We start from the raw sequence: 20,357 nt of genomic DNA, 5'->3' as shown, positions 1-20,357 counted from the left end.
ACTCTTTGTTCTGATTTCGCATCACTCTCTATAATGCCCAAAATACTGTAAGATTATAAATTTAGCCCTATAGGTGTTTAGAAAATCCAAGAAAATAAAAACACAGGACCAAGTGAAAATTTGCTCACCCACAGAGATCTGTAAGAGGAGGCAAAAGGTTGAGCTGTTGCCATTATCAAATTTGATACAGGTCTGTGAGGGCTCATATAATCTAAATATATATTAAAATATCAATTCTCTTTCTTTCCCCTGAAATTGCTTGTCAGAGGACCTCGTCAGCAATAATACAAAACTGTATTTCTAGTCCCTTAATGAATATTCTTTATCAGCTGTGCTTTATGTGTTGAAAACAAACACCTGTAAAAAGTTTAATTTGCATTATTTTTTATGTATAAGAAAACAGAACAGCTTTGGTAATAGGTTTAGTTTTATGTCTCAACCTTTAATGTGGTAATCCCCTTAGATCAGTTAATTATGCTTTATGGATCACTGAAATTTAATATTTTAAGAGAAGAAATGAGCATAGTTTCAACCTCTTTAGAGCCAGCTGCTCCCAAAAATTTAAGATTCTATTACAATAAAGGAGTTGATTTTTCACACTAAGGAGGGAATGGACAAAATCCCTGTTTAGAGGGGGAATGAGATTCCCAGAAGGAATCCCTTGGGCTTCATAAACTGCACTATGATACAGGAAAATGCAGGACTTGGAGGATTCTTAATTAATTTCAACCTTTTCCTTGCTTCTAATTTTCATCTCTATTAAGAATTTTGTAACAGCATCAAGGTCTTGTCCACAATTCAATATTCTTGCTTAAACGATGTTTCCTCAACCAAACAGGGACCGTTTATTCAGACTCTTTATTGCAAAACTGCTTTTGCACACACAGTTTTGGGATGTTTGCTGTTTCTGTGAAATCCCTCTCCTTTCTTTCAAGGGTGTTATTACCTCAGGTTTTATGGTGAAAGAAATCCCTACTTTTTTTGCCTTCCTATAAGTGAGAGGTGTTCGTAAAAGCAGAGAACTGAATTCCTCCTTATCAAGTGTGAACTTTGCATTTTCTTCTTTATTTAAGTTAGGTTTTTTATTGTTATTATTCACACTTGGCCGTAAGATATTTTAATGAACCATAATTTGGGAGAGAAAAAAGCAAAAGCACATTGGTTGTCTCGGTTATCAATACAGGGGACATGCTCAGCCTGAAGGGATTCCCTCAGTACAGGGACACACAAAAAAGATGGAATTTGGAATTTGTTCAGAAACAGTGGAAAGCAGAGATGCGGTTTTGAACACCCACAGAGCTCTTGAAGGAGGTTTTTGCTTCAGATATTCATTAAAAAGTCGAGCTATTTAAGCATGGGAAAGACTTTTATCATGGTCTCCATTTCTTAGCTACTCCTGATTAAATACTTTCATGATTGAAGCCCTGAACAGGTTCATGTACCCCTTGAAGAAGGGTCTGCCCATCACAGATTTGGGCATTTTTCCCTATGTGGTTTTGCTGAGGAAAAATTAAAATGAATACAAAAGCCCCTCACGTTTCACAAGGCTGAAAAAATCCATCCTAGATAAACAAATTGTGCAAAAGTTTTGTATCAAACATTTAAATCACAATGTCTTGAATAATCTGTTTCCAAACACTCAGGAGTGAAGAGAACTGGGGAAAGAAACTCAGCTATGTTTTGCTTTTCTTTTAGAAGAAACAGCTTTCACAAAGCTCAAAGAATTTTCCCAAAAGAGTTAAAATAAATGAAGAATAAAATTAAATTAAATTAAATACCAAACAGCTGTTCTTGGTACTTTTGCTGTTCACAGTGAGGACACAGGGTTTATGAGACAGAAATAGGCTCCAGGAATAAATTAGGCATTGGGAAAACAGGTGGGTGTAGCAGAGGTGTGAGTGCTTGGGAAGTGGGCAGGGAAAAGGGGAAAAACCAGCCTTGGACATTTGGCAGTGAAGGGGAGAAGGGTAATTGGGTGAAGGGATGATTTGGCCACAACTTACAGGTTTTAGACACTCTGGTGCTGGTCTTGTATCTCATAACTGTAAAAACAGATGGGTTTAGCTGTGCCTATTTCATATTTTCCCTCATTTTCAGATCTTGCCCTGGGAATTTCCTTTTTACTTATATTCACAGCAAACATTAAGTTTTCCAGTGCTTACAAAATCCTTCCTGGGCAGTTTAATGCCTTTATGCACAACCTTAGTTTTGTCAACAATAAAAGATTTGCTTTTCCTTCCCCCTCCCCTCTTCTTTTAGTTCTTCCTAATTTCAAGCCTCTTGTATCTCATCTTCATCCCAGCAGTTATTCCTCCCTAAAGGATTAACGTATTTCCATGTTACTCATTTTGCAAAACAATGTCAGGCCGTATTTTCCCAGGAGGTTCTTTAATCTCCAAACTGTCCCTCATTTATTCCTCAGCCTGTCTCGTGCTTTTCCTGGAATTCCGAAGACAATTCTTTAAATTACAAAAATGAGTTCTCAACTCGCTGCTGGGGTGGGAATGACTTTGTAATTTGGGGAGGGGGGAAGGGAGGTAAGAATGTTGGGATAATCAGACATTTGCCTTTTTATCTTTTCACCCAGGATTTTGTTCTGTCTCCCCCTTTTCCCTAAGCAGTGTTTGCTCCTGCAGGCAGGTAGCTGTAACTTCTGGAATTATGTCACTTTTTACACCACAGAGAATTCACAGCACTGAAATGTGAACTGTTCTGTGGGTTTATGTGTTTAAAGCAGACCTCTCATACCAGAGCTGGTGCAGAACTGCAGCCCTGTTTTGGTTAACAATGTTTTTTCGCTCCTCTTTAACCTGCAAGGTTAATGCCCCATCACTGAGCCTCATCATGGCTTTTTGCTGTCCCTCCCACCTCATCTTCATCATAACTATTCAGAACAACACCATCACCTGCAAATTTTGCCACAGAGCTTTGCACCCCTTCTTCCAGGTTGTTTGGGAATACTTTAAGCCCCACAAAATCAAAGCAGACCCCCAAAGTTCACCTCAACACATTAACCTTTCATTTCCCTTTCAACCAAATATTCATCCATACAAAGAGATTTTCTGTCTGTATCCAGGATTTTGATGGATGTTTGGTTCCTTTAAAACCTGGTGAGAGGAAGCATCTTGTCAAAAATTCTTCCTGGTCCCCTGACACTGAACATGCCTTAAATCAAGTCCCTCCTGATGGGAGGGAATTTGCTGCAAGTCCTTGCAAGGAGTTTCAAAGATAAACCGAGACTTTTCCTTGAGTTTCAATGCTTCCAGATAGTTGTTTATTAATGTTTATGTCTTATCAGAGGAACAGAGCCACTAGCGTGACCCAGGTACAGCATAGAGCACAGAAAAGCAGGAGTGAGGCCTCTCTATCAAGATTTACACAGCCTTTTAAAGATAATTTAACCAATAGTTACTAAAAATGTACATTATTTTCACTTTCCTACCAATTATTCAGTAACACGACTAGGAACTGCAGAATTCTCTATCCAATCATTCCAAACTACTTTTATTGCAGAATATGGAGTAGTAGAAAAAGGAGAAGAAGTTTAGAGAACAACAACAATCCTCCATTTTGGTATTTTTTACTCTTATCTATTTACTACAAAGAGAAGCCCAAAACCTCGAAATTTTTCACCCTGTGACAATCTTACACAGTAGTCTATCACCTAATTCACACCACTGTATTTTCTAGTTCTTGTTAGTCCACTGGTACTTTTTTCCAAGGTTTGAGGCTAAACCAGTGTTGTTCAGGGGGGTAAGAACCCTTCAAAACAGGCAGAGAAATATTCTCGGCACTCTGGGTTCCTACAGTCCCCCAAGCAAACCATCAGCCCAGCTTCCCCAGTAAACCTTAATATGAGAATGAACCCTGAGAAAAAGCAGCAGTTTGTGGACAGAAAGGCTCCTGCTAGGACTGGGAGGAATAAATGTCATTCTCCATGACCTGTTCCTCCATCTTTCCTGCTTTATATGCAGCCTTTCTCATGCATGCCTAGGGAGAGGTGTCAGCAGAACACATCACTCCACATCAGCTGTGTTCCTGTGAGTAGCTGGATTAGCTACTGCTTGTTAGGTGGATGCTGAAAGACCTTTGATCTCGTGAAGTCAGGGCAGGAGATTTAGTCTTGGGGTTTGGGTGGATTTTTTTTTTTTTTCCCTTTTCAAAGGTTTTCCCCCAAAAATAAGTGCTTGAACCAGTGCTGCATTATTGGCTGCATAAATGGTTTTTTCTTCACTGAGAGGCTTAGAGGCTTGTGTAAACTACACTGTAGAGCCCAGAGTAAACACATAAAAACATGTCCAAGCTGTAGTTTGAGCTGATTCAGTTTAATTCCATGTAAAACCAACAGGATCTGTTCCAATCAAAGCTGTAACTCAGGGCAGCTTTGCCTGCTGACGTTAAGAATTCAAAACAGGTGAAATTCTACGTGTTTACACCTACTGTAGCCTGACATTTCCAAAGAAAAACTAAAGAAAAAACTTAAGTTAAACAGCACCTGGACTTGGTTTTTGGTGTCTCTGATGTTTCTGCACTTCACACATCCCTGCTCAGTGAATCAGCCATTCAAGGGGGGGAGTTTTGTTGTTTTTTTAACATACTCAGCTTACGACTGTGCAAATGAGATTCCCAAATCCATTCCTCAGATCAAATAAAGGTAATTACAGAGCTTACTGTGGGCGATTCCCAGTGGGAGGGTGGGAGTGGCCACGGGTGGGGCTGTACATGCACAACAGAGAAAATGGGAATGTACCACACCCGTCATAAAACATGCTGCCACAGCCAGCAACAGAAACCATTAGGGTGGATCATCATCCACACCTTCTCATAAAGACAGAAAGATGGCATGAGATCCCAAGATGAACTCTCAAGTCACAGGGAGATGAGCATGACTCACCTGGGGAGAAAAAGGAACATAAAACAAATCAGGAGGCTCCCAAAAGTCCTACCCCACGTCCCCCCTACACCATGTGCCCCAGAGAGGATTAATGGGGTGCATGGTGGCACACACAGCCCTTGACCTATTGATAGGTAATTCATGGGAGCAGCTGCTTATTAATCATCTTTCATTACAAGCAGAGAGGAGCAGGGCCACAACCTGTTGTATTTTGGGTCTGGAGGAGCTGCCAGTCCCTGACCCACATAATTTATTACATCATTCAGTGCTTTTCACACTTTTGGAAACGTTAACCAATGTCCATTCTTAGCATCCGGTTTTAAAACCAGCTGGTATTTGCCTTTCCATTCAGATGGAGTGGTGGACTCTAAAAAAAAATGAACTTGTACAAAACATTGTGGATATAGAAAATATTGTGGATATAGAAAATATTGTGGATATAGAAAATATTGTGGACAGCCCATAAACTGCTTTGGAAACTAGGAACCAGAATAGAAGGGAAAGGGATACTTTAGAATATATTAAAAGTTTTATTATGTGATAGAAGAAAGTAAAATGACACAGGCTGTCATTGCAGGAAGAGGAAAGGAAGGAGGATGGATAAAGGAATACGTGGGAGACAGCACACTTAATTATAGGAGAAAGGGACACTGAAGCTCACAAATGATAATGTGAAACAGGGCTGTAAAAAAGGTAAGAGTGGAGCACAGGTGAGGGATGCCTGGAGAAGGACAAAGTGATCATTCCCTGCTGCATTCTCCCAGCTCTCAGCAATCTGCAGTTCATGAATTTCTGAGCCAAAGGAGGCATCTCCTTATCTCCCACCCAATTTATTGCCTGTAGCTGTTTTTACCCTTACTTCTTCCTAGGAATTACTTTTATAAGACACACAGTTGTGTTGATAGCTTTGCTGTATTTGTGGCATCTCCTCATTGCCACCCCCCAGAGCCAAACTCTGAATTCAGCCCAGATAATTCAGTTACAGATTTTGCTGCCGTTATCTCCTGTGCTGGTTTTTCCTGCCAACCCAGCTGGTTATTCATGACACAATCACACAGTTTCTGCATCGTATCAACTGCTCCCAACCCTTGGAATCGTGTCTGACTTCATGCTTAGATGTCTACAATAAAGCCATGAAATTTCATACCCCTCCTTCAGGAAGCAGCAGAACCATTCATCCAGAAAACAGGACAGGGTATGCAAAGGATTGGGTTTGAAAATACTGGCAGAGTTGCAGGGCTGGGAGGGAGAGCTGACATCTATTTTAGAGGTTAACTGGTGGAGCTGGAAAGGTGTTTTAGTGTTTAGGATGAGGAGGGAAAAGGTGAGGGGGAAAACCAAGTGCACCTGACAAATTCATTCACCTCCTCAGCTAAATTTCTCCATGCTTGGTTTGTGTTCAGTGCTGAGTTCCCTCTTTGCTGAGCTCATTATGCAAGTTCAGCACCTGTGAGGGACTTTTCTCTGCTAAGAACTTCCCAGGTTATGAGTCTGCCCAGTCCACAAGAAATAGGGAAGTTCTTACAGTGCTATTTCAGCCATACTCTGTGAATTTTTGTCAGGCTTTCTACTTCTACATAAATTAACTTTTTAGAAACTTTTTTAGCTCTTTTAGAGGTAAAACCCATTCCCAGAACAAGCAGGACCTGCAATGAAGCTGAGAAGAAGCCCTGTAATCTGCTTTCCTCTGTTTTGAGGGGATTTCTGTGTGCTTGGAGAGCAACCACCATGGTGTGGCTACATCTTAAACACCACAGGTGGTTTTGGCCTTTCCATCCCAGAAAGGCGTCAGCAGAACTGGAAATCCTTCAGGAAAGGGCTACAGGTATAATCTAAGGTGTGGGATTGCTTCAGAACAAGGAATGACAGTATTTCATCCCCCCCAAAAAGTGGGAAAAATAAGAAAAATGTAATAATTCACAAAGTTCTCTGCAGGGACAGACACGGCCCTCTGTTCTCACCGTTGGGGTCAGAAAGATGCAGGATAAAATATAAGTAAAGAAGAAAAACTAAAATGCTGATGGAAGGATGGGAACCTGGACCAAACACTGCAGTGAAACACCACCTGTTTATTTGCTGCAATGGAAAAAAGCCATCCTGGTTCTGCCTCTAAAAATGTTTTATTCCCATAAAATAGATTTGGGACAAAAGCCTTTTGAGGGTTTATTTATTCAGAGAGTTGTAGTTTTTTATAAATGTGTTCCTAGAGCAGATTAAAAACCTGCAAACACTCTCCCCACCTTCTCATCCAGGAAGCACCTGGATGTTGCAGAGCTCCCCACCCCTCCTGCTGGACAGCACACCTGGACATGGTGGCAATGAGTCCACAGTGCTCACCTGGTATTCAGCCTCGCCTACAGGTGGCCCTTCATGAACAAAGCCTGATAATTCAGGAATGATCTCATTTAAAAATGGCATCCTTATCTCACAGGAATTCAGTACCTTACTACTAAAGTGGCAGCAAACACATCCCGTGCCATTGGATGCAGAAACGGTCTCATGGTTGCAAATTTTCTTCACTCATCCTTGAGATTGTCACATTAATCTTCTTTTTCCTCTAATTATGCAAAAGATATTTCCAGAGGTAGTGAAATATAGGCAGCCATCACGGCTAACCATGAGAGAATTGAGCTCAGAACCCTGGAATAAGAGAGCAAAAATAGCACCGTTAAATTAAACAAACTCACTGGCGGATTTAAATTCAGGAGAAAAGAAATTACAGTCCTTAGAAGCTCGGTAAAGTAATTCAAGTATCCTGTAATCAAGGTCCAATACATCCTGTGAAGAGGAGCAAGGGAGCAATGAGGAATTCATGTGGCCAAACCAGAGTTTAGTGCTGGGTTGTGCAGGTTCCAATCCTGCTCCTGAAAATGTCTCCTAAAAACAGGACAAGCCTTGGTGACAAGAATGTCAGGGATCAACAAAGCAATGACAGCTTTGACGAGCCAGCACAACCTCCAGTGTCAGCCTGGCAGGAGTAACCTTAGAAAAGTCTTGAATTCATTAAAAAGCCTTTAAAAAAATCCTGATTCTTATTAATAAATTCCTCTTCGGAACGTTTTCCAGAATTAGTAATGCATAGAAATATTCCTGTCTCCATGACAAGTGTTAGCCACAACATTCTGGGCACTTCTACAATGTTTGGCACATGGCATCATTGACTGACAGAGGATGGACTTTTAACTGCAAAAGGAAAAATGGAATCCTGAAACCTTGTGGCTCCTTTCTCGTAAAGACTTGACGGGAAAAAGAATTCCACGTCGTTGTTTGGGAAACATCAGTGAGACGTGGAGAGGAAAATGATGATTTGGTGTTTCGGGCAGAGATGTGAGCAGGTCACACCAGCTGATGTCAAACCAGGCTCAGGGAGCTGCCTAAGGCAGGCAGGGAGGATGGATTCGGAATTGGGGAACATCCGAACACACCTCCCTCTTGTGAAAACCGATCTCAGCCCCAAGGGCTGGAGAGGGCACTCACAGCAACACCCAGCGAGTTCAGGTCGCTCCGAGAGGCAGAGGAGACACAAACCCAAGGATTGTTCAAGCCATGGATTTCTGCCACGGGATTCAGTCATGCAGAGCTAATAGATCAGCTGCTGCTGCCTCACTTACCCCAACACCCAGCTGAGGTTACAGTTTCTCACTATTTTCTTATTGTTGAGGTAGTTATCTTATCACAGGAGCCTCGCACGGTCATGCAACATTTACAGCAGCCAAAATGACATGAAATGGTTCCAGCTACATCTGGGATAATCAGATACCTCTTTCCAAATCAAAGCATCATTGTTTGCTTTAGCACATCCTACATCCAGGCAACCCACAACTTCCTTGAGCTCTGTCTCGCAGGAAGAGTTTGTTGTACATGATTTATTGTAATCCTGGTTATTGGCAACCTCCCCTGGCTGTAATTTCTGCTCCTAAAGAAGATTTGTCAGTGAGTGATGTGATTTCTCTTTTCTAAAGTCTATGTTAACAATGCAAAGTGCTTTGGAGCTCATTGTTTTTGGGGTTTTGGGGGGGGTTGTTTGTTTCATGTTCTTTGTACAAAATAAGACAAAGTGTCTCTAAAGGACATTAAAAAAAAGATTTAATGAACAGTGACAGCAAAGATTTTTCAGTCTGTTGATTTGGCAGTTTAAATTGATCTACATTTGCATCCTGCTGTGAGACACATCAGTGAGAGTGAAGTTGCAAATGGCTTTTGGGGTGAGAAGCTTGGAGTCCCAAGAAGAAAACGAAAATCAGAAATACGTGGCCAGAGGCTTTTCTCTCACAGCAAGACATATCCACAGCGTGCCAGTTCCAGGATGAGGATAACCTGGAGCTGCAGTTCTTACTGAGCTGCTGGTGCCAGTGTGAAAACTGAAAACAGCACTGTGATGGTAGCTTTGGGATTTTTCTCCATATGGGAGATCCTCCAAAATGGACTCTTGACAAAGGCATTAAATAACCACCACTGAGCACAGACTATCAGCCCAACATTGTTTAAGGCTGCTTCTCATTTAACAGTAAAAAAAGAAAAATCCTTTGCCTTTGGCTGCTTCTCATTTAATAGTAACAAAGAAAACACCTTCCCTAACTATCAGCCCAACATTGTTTAAGGCTGCTTCTCATTTAACAGTAAAAAAAGAAAAATCCTTTGCCTTTGGCTGCTTCTCATTTAATAGTAACAAAGAAAACACCCTCCCTACACAGAGGGAACTTTTTATAGTCTGAAATGTCACTGAGACTCCTCCTTTCCTACCAAAATGCAATTCATCAACAGAACCTGGAAAAGGTCTCAGAGGGGAGGGACAAGAATAATTTGATTTTCCTGGACCTTTTGTAGTAACTGTCCAAACAACCCTGATAAACTCCCTTTGCTTTCAGAAAGGATTTGTCAAAATTCTCTCGCAATGCACAAGCCACCAGGCAAGAACTGTACCTGTGCAAAAGCTTTTAATAAAATTCTAATGCTCCACACCACAAATGAGGCAGCTGGGCTGAAAAGTTGCAGTATAAAAGAGGTCAGAGCCAGCTTTGTATAACCTGAAGATAAGTGGGAAAGCAGCACTGGGAGGGCAGGCAGTGTGGAACACTTACAGATTACAAATAGACACTCACATCTATTTCCTAGTTGTCAGTTTTCCCACCTGCTTCTTTCAAGATGAGAAATCTCTCTCCTCATCAGCCTCCAGTGAAGCCACTGGGAGAGGAGCCTGTGCCTCAGACGTTTCTGAACTTTATCTCACATCATCTTTTTTCCTGATGTACTACTGCAGGTCTCCTGCTTCATTTCCAAGCCCCATTGTGCTCTATCCCCCCGGGCAGTGCAGTCTTACTCATCAGAAATACAGATTTCTCTTTGAACTATAAAGGCAAAAAAAAGGTCTCCACATTTTTAGGTGATATATCTTTGTTAAGCAAACCTAACAAACCCCTTGGATATTTACCTAACAGCTATTTCAACACGTGGCAAAGACCTGGCAGATTAACTCTTGAATTTGAGTGGCTTTTTTTAGCCCTTATTTGTTCACCTGAAATCTAAACTGTGAGCACAAACACCTCTGTGTAGCTGCAAACTTGGTGCACGACATAACAGGATGCACATCCTGCTTTTGTTTTACTGTAAGGTTACAGTGAACAAGGAAAGAGAAGTCATGGTAGAAAACAAAACACCAGAAGATTAAATTTATTCCTTTTAATCCAAAGACCACCATCAGATATGTCTCCTATATTCAAAGATCAAAGATTGGGAACTAGAGAGGAGATCCAACTAACAAAAACAGGGATGGAATGATGAAGTCATTTACATATCTCAGATACATTTTAATCATGCAAAAGAGAATAGAAGGGCTGAAGGGATGGGACTAATAAAAAACAAGAGTGAAAATGTAAATGTGTTGTAACCATCAGCCTGGATAATGACAGGAAAATATCCTTTTTTTAATATAGTCCCTCTGAAAACACCTGGGGCACATTTATATCACAATCTCTCAATAAAGTGACATTGCCAAATTTGCACAACCCCAAAACAATACATTTCCATTCGTGATCCTACAGAAAACAAAGAAATTATTTGTTTTTGTGAAAGTTGTGCAGTGAATCCATAGAAACCCCGAATCCCATCTCCATTGGAATTGAATCTACAGAACATTTCCTTAAGACCGAAAATTCCACTTGTCAGGAGTTCCTCAGGATGGGTCCAGCTGCCTATCCCAGCCTGTCCAGGCACCTGCACCCAACAAGGAGTTTGTTCCACAGTTTAAATTTTAAAAAGTGTTCATTGTAATTTGATTTTGCCTTAACAGGGTTTCTGTCTGACGTGGATTTGGTGATGGTTTCGCTACTCCAGGACCAATCCAATATTAAATTTTCTCCTTCGGACACTCTGGAAAGGGACCAGCAGGACCTCATGAAGGCACAGGGGGATTCAATATCCCCAGTTCAGCAAAGTGTGAGTAAACTGGCCCAGGCCTGTTCTCTTTCTTCAAAGATCAGAATCAACATGCAGCTCTTGCTGTACTAAATCTCACCAAACCTACTTGTGACAAAGCAAACACTGAAAGTTTTATTCTTGAAGGGTAGAAACCTGAGTTATCCTGCTCAGCTAATCTTAAACTCCAGCTAAATTTCCTATTCCATTGCTTAAAATGCCTGGAAAAGCTGTGCTGTGTTCCACTGCAGAAAGCCCTGGATTTATCCTGATTTATCCTTTTATTCCCTGAGGGATTTCTCGAAATCCAGCTCTGATTTGGAGAGGGAAGGAGGGAAGGGACCACTCAATAATCTGGTCTGCCTTTTTGTGGAACACAGGACATTCCATTTCCCCCCTCCCTGCACACAACACCCTGCTCCCGACTGATGTGTGTCCTCTCAAAGGCATCCCAGTAATTACTCATCCCTGGTGTCAGGGAAAATATGCATATTTTCAGTGCCAGGATCCAGACACCAGCCCTGCTTCAGCCTTGCTCCTCCAGATTAAAGAGCACTTCAGTAGCTGGTATTTTCTCTTTGCTGAAGTGCAAAAGGGAGGGGAGGAGATGAGACAGGAAGGTTGAAGTGTCTGCCCAGAGCCTGCCTTGTCTCTCCAAATGAGTGTGGCCACCTTAATGAAGGGAAGTGATGTAACCACCAACAAATCTGGAGCCTGGAACACCATCAGGGGATGAGATCAAGCTTATTTGACTAAACTTGCAGGCGACAAGACTTGCACTTATCACATTCCTGTCATTTAATCTTTCACTGATTGGTCATACCTCAGCTTTTTCCCTGGAATGGTCAGACCAGAGAGTCAAGGTGCCCCATTTTTCAAGGACAGTTCAGTTTTCTTGTGGAATCTCAGAATGGTTTGGGTTGGAAGGGACCTTAAAGATCATCCAGTTCCGTGCCACCCGCTAGACCAGGCTGCTCAAAGCCCAATCCAACCTGGCCTTGCTTTTATTAATTAATTATTGAATAGTTTTGGATACCAAGCAATCAGAAAACCTTTTAGGTCTTTTGAGGGCTTCTCTGCATGAAGGTGGTTAGCACTGGTCATTTCATGCTTACCATTAACAATGCATTTTTAATGTAATTAAAATACAAATGATTTCTATAAATAAATAATGCAGATAGCGAAAAGAATAAAATACTTGCTCATACTAATCTTAAACACCATCCTCAAATCAATAAATGCCAATATTCCGTCACAGGATAATCCCAGCTACAGCTGCCAACCCTATGAGCCAGACACCAGGACAGAAAGGAAGAGCTCAGAATCCTCTCACAGCCCCAGCCCTGCTTCCCCATCCCAGGACCAAATCCACGGGAGATACCCTGCAAGCCAAGGAATTCCCTGTGGCAAGAACAAATTCAAAGCATCCTTCAGCACGGAAAAATTCCGACGGTACAGCTACGAGGAAAACACTGCCGGGAGCTACGACCGCTTCCTCAAGAGCAGCAGGAACCCCTTCCACCCTTACAAGAGGCAGATCAGCGAGGATGTTTTCCAGGAAGCACACCAGGCCCTGCCACCAGAAGCTTCTCCCTTCAAAAGCCACAGGAGCATTGATGGCTTCGAGGGTCTGCCGGGATCTGTGGGTCCTGAGGAGCCGGAGGCGTTTCCCACCCACATCCCCAACATCTCCGCGGAGCAGCCGTGGTGTAGCAGCCTCCAGTACAGCACCACGGGGCAGGAGCATGGCTCACAGGTCATGGTCAGTGGTTTTTTGGAATTGTTTTCCCTGTTTTCACTGGCAAAAATGTGCTTTTGGAAGTATTTTCTTATCTCTTAGCGTGATTACATTGATATTTGTTATCCTGTCAAGCTACAGGCTAAAGCTCAGGAAAAGCATATTTAGATATATCCATATTTATGTGTCCAAATTCCCTATTTTATGGTCTTTCCCTGCTGGAAAACATCCCTCAGAAAGATGCACAAGGACAAATGATTTTCCATTAGACGTGGTACATGAATCCTAAATATCCAAATCCTCCCTGATTTGTCATCAGTTGGTATTTTCAAGAGGCAAAAGTTCACAAAACAGTATTTTCAAGCATGAGGAAGTGGAGCAGATTTGTTACAACACCTCAGCTCACCTGCACTTTTCTCAGTGCAAATAGAAGAGAAACTTTAAGACATCAGTGCCACGAAAAATTAAATACCAGCTCTGTTTCTATGTGCAGTGTCAAGTCACCTGGGCTAATTCCAATACTAGATAGAGGCAACTGCCTATTTAGGGCAGCAGAGATCCCTGAAAAGCAAATTAAATTACCCTCCTGTATCTCCACACTATCTCTGCTGTGATCCAAGGTGTAAAGTGCATCTTGATCATCTCCTGCAGCCAAAAAGAACAACTCCACCTGCCAGAGGAGGGCCCTGAGCTGGTTCTAAATGGCTGGGAGAGGGAGAATTCGTGGGCTACCAAATGAAAGAGGAGTTTTTTAAAAAAAAAATCTTAATTGGATTAAGACCAGGGAATGGAGAGATGTTGTCAGGGAACATACCTGGGGATTGAAGCCATCCAGGTTAAGGAGGAAATTGATCTAAATCTCTTATTTCCTGGATAAACACTCATCTAGGTCAGAGGAGTTCAGTGCAAAACCTATGAGCAGCTGATGAAAAAAACCCTCCCATTGTCTTCCCAAATCCCTGGGCTGCAGGATGTGCAGGATGCAGAGGCAGCACTGCAGGAGCCCTTTACAAGCACTTGTAACTACTCCCTGCTGGTGTCTCCCCTGGTTCTGCCAGCACCCAACTCCCAACTCCTAAATCACTTCCAACTGGAAAGTTGGGATTTCTGAAAATCTTCATCTGGTGGTCACTGATATTTATTAAGAACATAATAATTAAAAATAACGCTGATATTTATTAATAGTGGATGTCAAACCAAGTCTAATTTGTGCTCCTAATAATATACCATTAAAATATTAAATATTTTTATATTTATTAGGTATATTACATGCATTACATATAAAACATATTAAAATATTTATTATGTAATATATCATTTTATATTTATTTATTAGACAAAATACCATAAGAGCTTGTCATTATTACCCTGCTTTAAAGCAGAAGGATAAGTGCTATTAGATTCTTGAAATAATAAGATTCTCACTGAATTCTTCCATTTTTATGTATTCCCTGCATCTTGGTTGAACCCAGTAGTCAGCCCAGTGTGATTTTTCTCTGCCATCCCTCTCCTGTACATTGCAGACCTCATCCTCCAGCTAAGGCCAAAATTCCAGAGCCAGCTGGAGGGACTGCCAGCCTGCAAGATAAAATCAAGGAGAAGGAAAAAAGAGGGAGACACTTGTGCACACTCAGGAATGAAAGCTGGAGTGTGTGATTTGTGTGTGCAGGGAGGAAGAAATAAAAATATAACCAGAGCCTGACGTTTTCTGGATTGCTTTTGCATGGAATGTGGCCTGGGATTTCCTTTTCTAAAGCTGTAATTATGGAAATGCAGGAATTGGTTCATGTCTTCATTGAATCACGGAGTGGTTTGGGTTGGAAGGAACCTTAAGGATTATCCAGTCCCACTCCCTGCCATGGGCAGGGACACCTTCCACCATCCCAGGTTGCTCCAAACCCCGTCCATCCCAGCCTTGGACACTTCCAGGGATGGATCATCCCCAGATTTGCACCATTAGAACACAAACCAACTTCTATTAACTCTCACTGAAACAGAACTAAGCCCCAAAAAGTCAATATAGCAAAGGCAAATCTAGACAGTGACAAACAGAATTCTCCTACTTTAAATTAAGCTGTTTTCTCTAATAACTCATTCCTTGAATATTTTTCCAGCAGGATTCAGACATGAAGCTTAGGACATCCCCCCTGGAAGGGCAGCCTGGTTTGTATTGCTACCAGCCCCAAGTGCAGCAGATGTATTGCCCCTCACACCCTTTCCATCAGGTCAGTACCACAGGTGCACCAAAATCCCAGGATTTTTAGCCCTCAATTGTTACAATAATTGTGGTAATAATAATTTTTTTAAAGGATTTAAAAACATCTTTAGATCTATGGGCTTCCAGGGCCATGTTTATATACCTACATTCTGTTTATGAGAATAAGATCCTAAAAGAACCACAGCTAAATGCATTTTGAAATGGTCATTCAGAAAAAGAAGAAGAAAAAAACCAACCCCAAAACTTGTAAAAATGGAATCTTGGTACTGCATATTTATATTTTCACCCTTACACTCAAGAAAATTGGCTTTGAAGCCAGATAAATTATTAACAAAACTCTTGGCATTTCAGGATCTTAATTAACTGTGCTTTAACTTCAGGGGGAAAAAAAGCAAATACATGTGACTGTACACTTAAAATTCAGACCAAACATAGAAAGATGTTTTAAAGTAAAATTGGAACAGCAAAACGATGTTCACTTTCCTTGTGCTTGATGGCACACGCACCTCTTTTGAAATCTTTTGCCTCTTACATCATCCCCAGTGAGAGATTATTCAGCTGAAGCATGATTGACAATAATGCTGATGGTGCAGGAGAAGGTGCAAGATTCAGGTTGTTCTTCTGTAATGTAACCTTATTATTGACACTTAAAATAATTTCCTGCAGATGTAAATGGTGGGGCTGTCCAATGCTTTGAAACTTTCCTCTTTTATGCTCAATTACCTGCACAGTATAAAATTTTCAGGGAGATGTTCAAGATCGAAATTTGCTGATTTCAAGCAAGGGAAGGAAAAAACTTAAGGTGAAATTAAGGCAACAAGGATTTTTCAGATTTATAGGTAGAAATCCATGTACAAAACCAGCACAACTCCAAAACACCCGCCCATTAGAGCAGAATTAAATGAAACTTAAAGGGAACTCCAAAATACATGAAGATAAAAGCTCACACCTGAGTTCTGTCTCCTTTGATCCCAGGGACTGATGACAGATTTTGTGGCATCATCTGTGCCATCTCATTCCACTGGCACATGGAATATAAAACACGTGACTGACAGAGCAGGGATTTAAAACTGAGCAAAGAAAACCAAACCCAAGCTCCTGTGTGACATTTCACTGGGCTTGTTAATCTGTGTGGTGTTACTGAGTCATGGAAACACTCATCACTCCTGGCTTTTTATTTTGCTTATCACACTGATATTCCACCAGCCAGAATTTACTTATTTTTCCCTGACATGTGGCAAAAAGGCAACAATCTTTAAATTCTTATCGACACTGCCATAGTTAATTTACTTGTGGTTTTTTCTTGTTAGCCTGAAACTCAGTGGAAGTGATAAAAGGTAATCATAAAATTAAAATAGAATAAAAATTAATGGGATATTGCAGTACTATCCTAACTTACAAATCTATTATTTTTATTTTAGAAGAAAATGGTCCCAAAATGACGCAAAAAAATAAAATATATATAAACTGCTGTGGATATCTCACAGCTCTGTACATCTCACTCACCACAAAAATGGCATTTCTGTGTGCTGCTTTGGCAGAAACCCCCCTCAGCTCGTGAATTCATGGAGTATTTTTGATTTCTTTATCCATTCTGCAGCAGGCACCTTTCCCCTGTCCTTGCTGATTTGATCCCAGTACTGTTTCTATACTGACCACATTCCAAAAAACCTCCAGAATTAAAGCTCCTGGGAGCTGCCAGGCAAGATCCAACAGGCACCAAGAGGAAAATCCTCCATCCACCTGCAGGCTGGCACTGGGACAAATCTCTTAAGTGCAGCAGGTTTCTGTCAGACTTTTCAGTACTTGCTCTTAATGTCACTATAGAAGTCTGGCAATGTGTTCTACTGCTCAGGAATGAAAAAATAAAACAAAAAACCAATGGGTAAAAGAGGTGGAATTGCTGTCCCTGTGTCACAATCACACACTGGAAAATGAAAAGAACACGGGGTGCAGCTGAGAAGAAGTGGAATAACCTCTTCTGCATGCAGCAGCCCCATTATTAATGCTTTGCATTTCAAACTGGAATGGGGCAGTGCAAGTTAAATCACTCCAAGGAAGTTCTGCTCTGGAGAGCGGGCCCTGGAGTGGAGGATGCTCAAACTGAGTTTTCATTAGAGGGATGAGAGGGATTCAGCTCCTTCATTAATTTTGTCCAGATGATAGAACAGCCTCACCTTCCCCTTTGCTGGACACAACAGAAATGGTGACTCAGATGAAAAATGAGTTATTATTGACCCAAATGAAGCAGCAGACACTGGCTGGAGTCACTCACCCACCCACCATAAAACACCTTTCATGCCATGTGAGACTGTAAAACCAGCTCCAGCCTGTCATTCCAGCCCATTCCCCAGCCTCCCTTCCCTCAAAAAGGACTCATGAAACCAATAAAACAGAAATAATCCCTAAAAGGCCCAGGTCTTGCCTTTCATGATGACATCAAAACCAGCCTCGTCTTAGTGTTGTTTCCTTTCAAAGAGCCACCAAAACCAATAAAAATCAAAATTACTGTAGGAATTGCTCAGTTTCCTACTCTTGGGGAAAAACCTGCACCCAGTGCGCAAGGCAGGGAGCACCACACTGCACACAAAAATTAGTTCACAGCATCTCTGGACACTCTAATTGTGCCCAATATTCAGTTTAACAAGGCAGGGCATGATTAATTATGTACATTTCATTTCTTTCACCATGCAAACAACTGAGTCTATTCAGTCTGGTTTTGCACATTCCATTTCGGGCAGTTCAGTGCTAGAAAAATAAAAGCAAACAGGCAAGAAAAACTCCAGCAGCCAGAATGAAACTACAGAGAAACCAAGATCAATTATTCCGAGTACAGAATAAATAAATAGACTGTGAATATTTTGCCATTTTAACCAAGAGCAACTGAAGCTATTGATCAAAAAAAAAAAAAGGGATTACAATTAGAAACTAAGAGATGTCCAAGGGTTTTTTTTTCCAATGAGTCTTGAGAGCTACATCATAATTTTATGGAGGAACCACACAAACCTCATGACACAGGACTGCTGCAGGTGAGCAGTAAAACACCAGAACAGGCCTCAGCAACCTTTGAGTACCAGGGAAGGCATCCAGGTAGATTTTTTAATAGCATGTGACAGGAGTTCTAATTTTGGCCATGCCTCAGCCCTGGCATCTGGAAAGATTCATGTGGAAGAGGCAGAAATTCCTCTCTTACAGGGCTCCCAGAGAGCCAGCTGATGTTATCTTACCTAAACTGGATAATGCTCCTTTGCTCTTGAAAGCCTCTTTCCAGCAGGTTTAAACTGTAATTTGGGGAAGAAAAACATGGAATTTTCAGTAAGGAAAAAGACCAAGTGCTGTGTTTAAAAATTGAGAACAGATCTACAGAAACTCTGGTGCAACCCAGGCTGTCTCTGTGGGGATTAACTCCAGTCTTCCACCTGGTTTTTTATCCTGGTGATCCCACCTCTTTAGTGTGTCTTGGGAGCTGGACAGGCTTAGAGATCTTAGAGATAGGTCAGCATTTCTCAGGGAGCTTCTGCTGCTGGTCCCAGGGGAAAGGCAAGGATGGCATAAATATTGTCTGAGTTTAGGGGTCCTGGCTATTCTTTTTATCTTTCTGATACAGAAAATGGGGTGGAAATGTCACTTCAGGTGGTGGCTCCTTGGAGAAGCCTTTCCTTGGAATTGACTGTGAGGGAACAGACAGGCAGCAGCCCAACAGCTTCAGCACGAGACAGGCAACGTGAAACCACCTCAAAAATGTCTCACGTGCTGCTCTCCTGACCCCTGGAATGACATCACTGACTTATTCCATAATAATACATTCATCTTAAACACATTCTGATGCATCCACTAAAGTCCTTGTCATTGTTTGCTGCTTTTCTCCCTGCCTTGCATGGTGACAGCGATTTTAACAGAGATTTTTGGGATGCTTTTCCCTCAGGAGCAGATTTTATATGCTTGCAGTTTCTGCCTTTCTGTATCCTCTGCACCTAAAGAAAAAGCAACCAAAAAAAAAAAAAGCAAACAAACCCAACAAGGCTCAGGCAAAACTTTCCTGTTTCTTCCTACATTTTCAGCAGCTTTACTTACTCAGCTGGTTTTTCTAAGGTGAATATTGAAGTATTTTATTCTGGTGGCTTGGGTTTGTTTCTTTTAGTGTCAATAAAATTACATCATTCATTTTTTGTGTGCATGTTCAGGGGAGGCTGAGCAGGCTGAAATACTTCAAAAGAGATGGCTGAAGGGAGATAAGCTTTAGGTCTATAAAATTAAGAATTATCTGGAGACAATTAATAGGACAGAGTTCCTCATGATTTTCACATAGCAGGCAATAAAGAAAATACTTTTTTCCGTGCAGTATCCTCAGAAACAATGCTGTTATTAATGGTGTTATCAGGGAATATTTTTGGGAGCTTGTTGGTAAAGCAAGTAACATCTCTCCTGTGCCCACAGTACCCCTCAGGAGGCAGCTACCCCGTGACTTACATCGCTTCCTCGCACTACCCCTACCAAAGGATTGCTCCTCAAAGCAGCCAAGAATCCCAGCAGCCTCTGTTTCCCAAACCCATCTACTCCTACAGGTAATACAATATTTTTCCAAGCCCTCACCTTACAGGAAATACCCTGTTTACTCCTGGCCTGTTTCCAGCATCGTTTGCAACAACACGTTCGCTCTTATTTGTCTTGTTCCCGGGCTGTTCTGTCCTGTCCCTATGGGTCACAAAATGTTCCAGACTCTGGGGCCGGTCAAGGCACAGAGAAATTAAGTGTTGTGAAGCAGGGGAACAGTCTTGATCAATCCCCAAAAAAAAAAAGTGAGACGTTTCTCTAATGCAAAATTTTGGGTGCTGTGAATTTCATCACAGATGAAATTCTGATCCCACTCAGTTGTCTATTCCAGCACCTGCACTAACTCTGATTTTTACTGGAGCGAGGAAATGCCTAGAAAACATATCAGCTGTGGCAGTCATATGGGTTTAGCCCCCAAAGTAGACCAGATAATTAAATTTTAATTATCCCTCACTGTCAGTTTGAGTCTCTTTGTGGCCTTCACCAGGTTAAGCATCCAAATGAAACCTCCGGTAACTACACACCAGCAGGATTTGAAG

General features: G+C 41.5%; 1 protein-coding gene across 3 annotated transcripts in view; it reads left to right on the top strand.

The window, feature by feature from the left end:
- FOXN1 (forkhead box N1) overlaps positions 1 to 20,357 on the top strand; it is a 36,244-nt gene that overhangs the window by 7,791 nt on the left and 8,096 nt on the right. For 2 of the 3 annotated variants that reach the window (XM_017742993.1, XM_017742994.1), the window contains exons 2-5: positions 11,184 to 11,329; positions 12,567 to 13,070; positions 15,161 to 15,271; positions 19,702 to 19,829. In XM_017742993.1, coding sequence (XP_017598482.1) covers positions 11,210 to 11,329; positions 12,567 to 13,070; positions 15,161 to 15,271; positions 19,702 to 19,829 — 863 coding nt within the window. In that variant the 5' untranslated portion in view covers positions 11,184 to 11,209. The remainder of the gene's footprint in view (positions 1 to 11,183; positions 11,330 to 12,566; positions 13,071 to 15,160; positions 15,272 to 19,701; positions 19,830 to 20,357) is intronic. The other variant, XM_017742995.1, reaches the window with a different exon arrangement.

Source organism: Corvus brachyrhynchos, unplaced genomic scaffold (assembly GCF_000691975.1).
Source record: "Corvus brachyrhynchos isolate BGI_N302 unplaced genomic scaffold, ASM69197v1 scaffold99, whole genome shotgun sequence".
NCBI classification, from domain to species: Eukaryota; Metazoa; Chordata; class Aves; order Passeriformes; family Corvidae; genus Corvus; species Corvus brachyrhynchos.
This window is presented reverse-complemented; position numbering and strand designations above follow the sequence as displayed.